Genomic DNA, 9,117 nt, shown 5'->3' on the forward strand with positions numbered 1-9,117 from the left:
ATCAAAAATAGGCTGACTCGTATAGGCACATGTCAGTCTAACCACAAAAACGGTAACTAATATACCGGTACCTACTCTCTCAAACGGCATTGTTTAAGAGCTAGTGCAATAGGCTACGCTATGTTGTCCTCCGCCGCTAGGACTCCGACTAGTGTGGTCGATGAGATGCAAGGCTAGGAGACTGAGCATCCTGCATGGAAATAGGGTGGTCCATTAGCAATGCATAGGCTACGGCGAACGAAAGCGTATAGCCTATGTGACAGTAAAAAAGATAACTCGTCTCGGGCTATGTGTTATGCGAAATTATACTAACTAATGTTGCCTAATATGACAATAGGCCTACGTTTTAATTTAATTTAATTTAATCTCTCATGCCAGTGATTTTACAGGGGCGCCACCAAGGGGTGGTCAGGGGTGGCCGCGGCCACCACAACATAAACTCTGGCCACCCCTGGCTATGTGGCCGATGGACTCAAAATGTGTCCAAATTCACAACCATTATTCTCTGTTGAATTGCTCACGGAGTAATTATCACGTATAAATTACACATATATCACGTGACAGAGCAGAACCTGAGCTTTCCCATGATATTAACGGCTAGGTGTTGTGGTAAACGGTTGGCGAGAAAATTAATGTTGGATATACATGGCATTTAATCATATTTCCATTGTGCAAGCTTCGTCCATCTATACACCCATTACTCTCGGTGGTATATCTCACGGACACCTTGGTCAAAACATAGCAAACCATATATCAAAATAAATAGCAGACCTTACCGAACACAGGGATATGACAGTACTGTCCTCTGTACAGTAAGCGGATCCCAAGTAATCCGGTTTTGAAATTGCAGTAAAATTCTACATGTTAACCAACTTTGGGCTGAAATTCTAATATATTCTAATAGCAGCCCAAACTAATGAACTTGCTTTCCAAACCAAAGAATCAAAAGTTGGTCATGACATGCATGACATGACGTGCTTTTGAATAGATTTTTTTACCAGCATGATTCAGGTGGCATGGATGCAGCACAAAGTATTTTCCTAATATAAAGGCTGACCTAAGATATGCAAGCATGATCACATCATACTTTTACAGATATAGGTAGGCTACTGTCTTGAAAACCATATAGCCTAGCATTTGAAGAGCTCTTTTCCGAAATGCTATAAATCCATTTTGTAAACATTAATATGTCATGTTATTTAATTGTGTTTTTCAGGTAATATCAGTGCAGTTGTGTTGTTTTGATTGAGTAAATAACAATTACCCAATTACAGTTCAGAAAACAAAATAATCCTTTAAAAAATGATTTATGAAAATGCATTAAAATGGAGGATATAGCATTTTGGAGCCAAACTCTTCGTATGTGTCCTAATGTCCACATTATATATGATACTGTGTATTACTATTAATTTAAATACCCCCCCCCCTTTTTGGCGTGCCACCCCAAGATTTGCAATGGCCTCCCCTGACCACCCGTCAAATTTTTCTGCTGGCGCCACTGGTGATTTAGAATCGAAAAGAAAATAGAATTTTACATGTAGGCTAATAGTGTAAAACGATTGACCTACTGTATATTATGGTTATCATCATCACATTGTGAAAGTGTCTGAATTGTAACGTAAGAATTGTAAAAAGAAAAAAAAACTTGATTTAAATCTGCATCGACCTGCTCATTTACACACAGTAGCATATGGAACTGAAAATTAAACTTGTCAGTAGGCTACTGTAGGTACCCAATTGTTTTCTCATGGTGGCACCACTGATCTCTAAAGAATACTTTAGGGATCGGTGGGTGGCACACATAAATAATCAGAGGTGTCCACAAAGTAGGATAGGCTACTATGCAGGCCTGTAGATTCCATTTCGGTTGGAGATGCTGATACATACACTTTCTTGCCATTTTACACAGTGAATCAACATGACACTGCTCTGGTTAAGGAAGGTTATTTCTTATTTCTAATTTGACCATTGGCATTCTGTGTTAATTTTACCCATGGCTATATAGGATTCTGTGTTTTTGTAGTCTATAGCCACTGTGCCTTTAAAATGTGTAAACATTTATCTTAGTTAATGTTGCACAAAATTCAAGAAAAAAATCAAGGAAAAGTTGTTGATTTATGTGTACAGGCAGCTGCAGGCAGCTTCTTCAGGAGGCTATCGAGGCAGTAAACCAGCAATCATAGAACATTTCCACCCTTCCGCTGCCAGCCGCCGAGGCAAAGCAACAAATACTCTGCATTCTGGTCCTGGTTTCAATTTAAAATGATCTAAAGAAATTTAGAAGTTCTGTTATGTTTATTAAATGCATACAAATGACACATTTGGCCAAAACCAGAGTGATGACACAGATTTTTAGTTAGAGGAATCCTAGTCCAAGTGAGTGCTTAATTGCCATGTTTTTTTTCTTCGATCGGTTGAGCTGAAGTATGGACACAAATATATTTTTGTATTATTAATTTATGGATCCAACAGGTTTACATTTGCACAAAAATAAGACACACCAACAAAATTCATAACTGTTAAACATTTTTGAATGACCAAAATGTTAATACTAATCCATCATTTTGTTAACCTGACTCTTCCCAGATGAGATCGCTCATCTGGCGAGTCAGGTTATAATTTTGTGTGACACTTTTATAAAGTTGAAGGATCACTGGCGGCTACAGAACCACAGATGAGATGGAGAAGATTGGGCCGTATCATTCATCACACTCCCAACCAGGGAGTCAGTTCAGGAATCCCTCACCAAGAGGGGAAGTGATTGCAGTCAAGTAATTTCCCCTGCCTTAGAGATGCATTAATGTAGTGTTGTAGTAAATGTATTAAAATCAGGCTTACTGACAGGTTAGAAAAAAACATTTCACTAGTTTTTCCATGGTAAGGAAAGACAAACTCTTCTCATTCTCCATTCATATAAAATCTACTGGCACTGAATCTTAAGAGTAAAAGGAATACGACTAAGAAAGTCAGAATTCATATTTTGACAACACTGAGTGGGTCGGCATCACTTGTTGCCCATAGTTACATTCCTGCATAGTTTGATAGCATAATATCAGGACTTTCAGCAAGAAAAAGGACTGACTTTGCAATATTATTGCATATTTCAGTGAGTGGTGTTAGTGTAAGTGGCACACAACAAATAATTCAGAATGTGGATACCACTCAGTTTCACAAAACATTTCCAGTTTATTCACTTTAAAAGGAGATGAAGTGGTACCAGACATAACACACACAAATACATTGTGAAACATAAAAAAATGACACAAGCAACAGGCTGCTGTATTAAACTGTAGAACATTCCCCTTCTCTAAACTCTTAAAAGTATACAGTGACTGAACATTTGTCGTTTAAATAAAACATTGGCTGATAGTGCTTAGTATTTGGCTCAGGTGCAATATTGTAGTACTGTGTCGATCAGAAAGGTGTCTTTTCCAAAATCCATGTGGTCGAGTCAGAACAAAATCACCCTGGTGAAAAAGCCACAGGCTTTGTGTCCTTCATTACTGGTCCTTGTTATGTCCAAATCCAAACTTGACAGCTGAGATACAGATAGACAGAGACAAAGACATACAGTCAGATAAACAGTCTGACAGGTTTTTTTTTAAATGTACATAAACATGGTCCTGATCTTAAACATCTGATCGTCCTTGAATCCACATGTGACCCAAAACTACTTTCCAAACATTACAGTTCAGTGAAATAACACTTCATGCATCTTCCCAAAATGAACCTCCTCCAAAAACATTAATGGCCAGATGGTCTATATGTCGTGTTGTCATTCAGTCAGTCCAGCAGAGGCATCAAGTCAACGTTTTTACCAAAAAAAAGGCAGATAAATACTTATTAACCCGGGGTTGAAGAAGAGCGGTGTCTGCACATCAGCCAAAACATATGCTATTAAAATTACAAACAATCACACATTTACGGAGTGCTACAACAAGTGGTGTAATAAAGGTGATATGAATCCCCAATTTTTTTAGAAAGTGTGTTGCAGCAAGTTGCTGGTTTAAAGAGTGTTGCAGCTCGTCTCGTGAATCTTCAGTGTAAATTGGCCTTTAGATATAAAATGTTCACAACATTCCATACACAATTCCAATACAGTGGAGACACTAGAGAGAGACTGAGCCGACTTGGCAAACACCCATTTGTGTGTATGTAAAATGAATTGGTAACAAACAGGTCGTGAAGAATGAGGACATTTTCTGTTGTCATATCTATACTGTTGTGAAATAAGAGGTCATGGATGGCCTATTAGGCACTCCCAATCATAGGTGCAAAGTAAAATACAACTAACTGATTTAGGCATGTCTTTCAGAGTTGGAGTAGCATGCTTGCATAAATGATTGCCTTTGGACAATTTAACTCCATGTGAATACATAATACATCTTCCTCCCAAAGATTTTATATGATCCTTTTCTTAATGTGTACAGCTCCCTAATTCTGCCCCCATTATGATATACGTGATGTATGTGGTTATAAAGAGGATAGCAGAATTAAACCGTACAAGAAGCATACAATACTGCATTGTTCTAATTCAATGAAGCACTGGAATCCACGTTACTCCCAGGCTTGGCATACTTGCCTTCTTTTGTAGCCGATTCTGCTGCACTTTTGGCCTTGCCGGTCAGATCTTTGACCATGCTGTCCATTCTCGCTTCATGCTTGAGGAAAAAAGGTCGTACCAAACGTCCATAGATGATCTGCGACCCATTCCAGGATACTGGAGCCATGCACCACAGCAGAAAGACACACTAGAGGGGGGAAGTGCAGACACAGTGCTCTCAGTTTAAAGTCCACATTCTAGCTGAAAAGCACAGAACTAGCATCTCCCCTGATAAGCAGTTGCTCATTTACATAATGTCTGTCGGAAATAGTAGGAGGAGAGTAGTATAACAGCCGGCTAAGTTTGGAATTCCAAATGGCCTGTTATGTTGTTCAGATATACGGCCCAACCGCTTGACATCCACAAAACATGCGGACTTACATCTAGGTCTGAAAGCAGCTTAAGATATTTATTTCAGGAGATTTTAACACCTGGTGTCCGCATCCCAAACACATGAATCCAAAATATAAAAAACAAGTCCTGGATATTACAGGTCTACAAACTCAGGTCTATTATTAATATACACCAAGATCACAGGGTGATGAAACATGAAAATCCTTTATCATAGTTTAAAAACACCGCAACTTCACACATCACAGTGAGAATAACTTTATAAAAAATATTTATTTCAGCACACTAGTCAAACTGAAAAGTTGATTAAGCAGTATCTTAGGTTTCCAAGACTGCTTTCACAAATTAAAGTACAATCCATTTCTACATGAAAAGGAACATAAAAACAATAATTAAGAACATCTGACCAAAAGCAGGCCATGTCATGTGCCTTACCTTTCCAGCATAATAAAACGGAAACCAGAAGAGAAAGATGTCTGAGAAGAACTCTGACACACTGAAGAGTCCATAAACCACCCAGTAGATCAGCCACTTGGTATCGTCATCTTTGTTATTGCTTTCAATTGCTTTAATTCTATAAATCACAAATGCATACATTACTTCAAGTAGCATGGTGTACCCATGGTCATTAGAGAAGTAATGCTAAATCTAACGTAGTACAAGTTTTATTAGATACTTCTTTACATGGAAAGTTCATACACTGAGCGATTAGTTTATACTTACGAAAAATAAGCTGGGTAGACAAAACCGATCAAGTTGCAAAGCAGAGATGCACCATATCCAAACAATAAGTACAGTGCAAGAAATGCCACTAAACCTGTGGAATAAAACAGGATGAAAACAATAATTAAAGAACCATGCAGACCTTTTCAACTGGCATGTTGCACTACCCAAATAGGACACTGCATCACATGAGCCACAGACATTTCTCAGATTAACAGGATGTGAGAGGAGCTAAACAGGAGTTCAAACACGGTCTACAAACAGCTCACGGCAGTGGCTCAACCAGCCATCACATTCAAATAGAAATTCCAAGAGACTGATGTGGACAGAGTCTTGAGTTTAGCCTATCTTGCATTTGCCACTAAAGATGCCTTTTAGGTGCTCGTTCATTAAGAGTTAAAATGCAAAAACAGCTGGTGTCCAAAGAAGAATCTACAGATACAGCAAAGTTAGATGTTACTGACAAGTCCTACGTGTTCTGTCTTCAAGCAAATCCTGCAACATTATCGTTCAGTTTGACGGAGCTTGAAGTCTGCTTTTCAGTTTGAAGTCTGCTTTGTCAAGGACCCTCAAAAGGAGCGTGCCATTTCAACAATTCTCCACACCACTGTGCCAAATTCCACAAGTATGCAAATGACAATGGTCTGCTTAATTGCATGTCTTTAATGCCAGGTATTGCTAAGTACAACACAGAGCAGGTTTGGGGGGTTGGATATGAGGAAGCAACCTGTACAGCCCCCGGAGGATCAATGGGAACTGGGCACCCTGTGAATTTGCATAGGGAAATTACACATATACTTGAGTTCCTGCAAAAATCCAATAGTCCTCTCAAGTATGGTAGTGTACGGGCGGTGGTAGTGTAGTGGTTAAAGAGCAGGGCTAGTGTGCAGTAGCTTGAAAGTTGTCGGTTCAATTCCCGGCTTCCACCGTTGTGCCCTTGAGCAAGGCACTTAACCCTGAGTTGCTCCGGGGACAATGTGATCCCTTGTAATATAGCTGACATATGTAAGTCACTTTGGTCAAGAAGTGTCTGCTAAATATAATGTAATAATAACTACAAGTATGACTGGTATATATTTCAGCCTCATCAAATCAGCAATCTCAGCATGAAATGCTTAGTCACCTCTTTACTCTGTTTTGTCAAACAGTATCTGAACACCATTCTGCCAACACTTGACTTCCAGTTATGAGATATAAAGGACTGTTAAAAACAGTTCTGTGGGGAATTGTGCACAGTGAGCCCAGCACTCAGGTGATCAGCTGAACAAAATCAACTCGGACCCAATGGACTAGTTTCCCATACATGGGATAATCCTAGTACTTGACTAAAAGAAACCTTAAATGAAGATCTCCATTGGCACAACCTTTTAGTCTAGGATTAGGCTTAAAGCATGTATGGGAAATTGGCCTACGGTTCCACAGTTCCAGGTTCCTTTAGTTCACAGACCTGTAGGCTACTCATGGATCAATAATTTTTCCCCTTTTCATTAAAAAAACAAGTTACAGTAAAGCAGTCAAGAATCAAGATCCACTGAACTGTTTGGGGCCTTGGCAGAAGGCCTACTGCAGTGCACAGATATATGGAGACATGTTAAAAATATCTTCTGAGACCAGCTGTTGGGCAGATGGAAATCAGAGCCATTTCATGAGGAGCTCTCTGAAGACTCCTAGATCAACTAGGGAGGGAAACAAACTGACCTTTGAGTTCATTACAGGTGCAGTGATAAAAGGGGCACCTGAAATAACATTACCTTGATAACAGAAGCCCTTTTTTTCACAGGCTACTTTGGCATAAACTGCTATGGTCTCGAAGACTTTTGACTTCAAATAAATGGTAGCTACACTAGTTTGTGTTACTTCGTCAGTCACCAACAGCCATGAACAGATTGAAGTCATGTGATAAACAGACACCTTTTCAATAAGAACAGAGTAAACTTCCCTATTGAGTATGTTTTTTTAATGAGCATTTCAATTTGAGAACATGTTGTCAAAGTAGGCTACTAGTCCGCGCTGGCCAGTGGTTCTATCCTACGATAGCTTATGCTGTTTTGGCACTACGTCAACCCTGAAATACATTACTTGTAGCCTAGAACGCTTTCAAGCATTGGACATGTCGGCACGTTCTTAAAATATACTTACCCAAAGCTATATATTGTTTCTGAATTCCAGTTTTGTCCTCCAGCTTTCCCAAGAGATCTGTGAGTACATTTTTCTCTTTAAAAAATCCGTCGGTTTGATCTCTGATTTCAGTGAACATGTTTTCTGGTCGGTTGGACGGAGAGTGTAGACCCCGTTAACTGCAATCATAAAATATTATAGACCTTAATACATTTAGACAAATAAAATCAGGCAGTATTGGCACGATTTGTTACAAAATGCATATCAGCAAACCTCACTTGTGCTCCACAAACTTTCTCAAAACGAGGTCGCAGTTCAATATTCGCTGCTGGTTACACTAATCAAGCATGTCGCGTCAGTGATGCGGGAGGAGCCATATCTGGTGGAAATGTAACTGGGTGAGAGAACCGAGCCAAAGTACAGCTGATCAGTATCAAGATAATTGTAGTCATTCTATCCATTGTTTGTCTTAACATATGCTTTTTTTTAGTGGTTCAAATGTTGAGATTGTGCGCAAAAGATACGGGTTGACGTTGAGGAACGTCTATTAAGGACGCTGACCCTCTCAATCGCTTTATTTCTTTATTATCAGATAATGTAGGTCTAGGCCTATTCCTCAAAAGTCAGTGAATGAAGGCTATAATGTTCTGTTGGGCAAATAGGCAGAATTCATAAAAATCTTCACCTTCATCCTTTCACCAGGAGGTGGCACTGCTCTCGTGTATCAAAGCAAGAATGCATAGACCGCTTTACCTGAGCTGACTAGATGTCTGCCATTCATTTACTAATACACTTACGCAAAAATACGGTTATGCATGAGCTCAGCATTTTGAAATGTAGAGGGAAGTCTTGTATTTTCATAATTCCCAAAGATGACTGAATAAAGAAAAACTGTGATCTTCCATGTTTAATTCACAGATTTTTGTAATTTCTGTTAGGGCTGACATTTACACCTTTGCTTTACAAACCTAACCCAGTATGTCATCCTGAGGGAAATAGTGTAATAAGGGCACCTTAAGCTCATGGCACGAATTGCTTGGTCTGTGTCTGTATTGATGCCCTACATGGAACTAGTCCATGGTCTAGCCACTATCCTACAGATAAGTTGTATGTGCCCATTGCTTCATTGTTAATTCTGTGTTGTTGTGGACACAAGCAGAAACTGACCCAGGGCAAAGAAAACGTCAATACTTCTTAAGCTAGCCCATTTCTCTGACAATTAAGCTCAGTAACATCAGTATAGCATGTTGAGTATTTTTCACACGTGTATTACTTAATTTCAGCTTAATTTCAGCTCCCAAGAAAAAGCATTCATCTTGTCT

The 9,117-nt window shown here is 39.2% G+C and overlaps 1 protein-coding gene across 2 annotated transcripts; it reads right to left on the bottom strand.

The window, feature by feature from the left end:
- Positions 1-3,162: 3,162 nt before the first annotated feature.
- LOC143135031 (receptor expression-enhancing protein 6) lies at positions 3,163-8,160 on the bottom strand. Of its 2 annotated transcripts, none has more exons than XM_076295763.1 (6): positions 8,074-8,160; positions 7,817-7,974; positions 5,678-5,771; positions 5,390-5,528; positions 4,583-4,751; positions 3,163-3,538 (listed from the first exon to the last, which is right to left on the bottom strand). In XM_076295763.1, the coding sequence occupies exons 2-6, from the start codon at positions 7,932-7,934 to the stop codon at positions 3,501-3,503; spliced, it is 558 nt and encodes a 185-aa protein (XP_076151878.1). In that variant the 5' UTR covers positions 7,935-7,974; positions 8,074-8,160; the 3' UTR covers positions 3,163-3,500. The 2 variants fall into 2 exon arrangements, with proteins under 2 accessions (XP_076151878.1, XP_076151877.1); XM_076295762.1 differs by having other exon boundaries at positions 8,069-8,142.
- Positions 8,161-9,117: the final 957 nt, after the last annotated feature.

This window comes from Alosa pseudoharengus, unplaced genomic scaffold (genome assembly GCF_046254945.1).
Source record: "Alosa pseudoharengus isolate Yale_2024_CS ecotype anadromous, Long Island Sound unplaced genomic scaffold, YU_APseudo_1.1 YU_APseudo_1.1_scf_2, whole genome shotgun sequence".
Lineage (NCBI taxonomy): Eukaryota > Metazoa > Chordata > Actinopteri > Clupeiformes > Clupeidae > Alosa > Alosa pseudoharengus.

What these genes read in the sequence shown, in the direction of transcription:
- LOC143135031 (XM_076295763.1), bottom strand. Translation starts at nt 7,934, where the DNA reads ATGTTCACTGAAATCAGAGATCAAACCGACGGATTTTTTAAAGAGAAA. An exon ending in CGTTTTATTATGCTGGAAAG is followed by an intron (nt 4,752 to 5,389) that starts GTAAGGCACATG and finishes TCCCCCCTCTAG; the next exon opens with TGTGTCTTTCTGCTGTGGTG. An exon ending in AGAATCGGCTACAAAAGAAG is followed by an intron (nt 3,539 to 4,582) that starts GCAAGTATGCCA and finishes TCTGTATCTCAG; the next exon opens with CTGTCAAGTTTGGATTTGGA.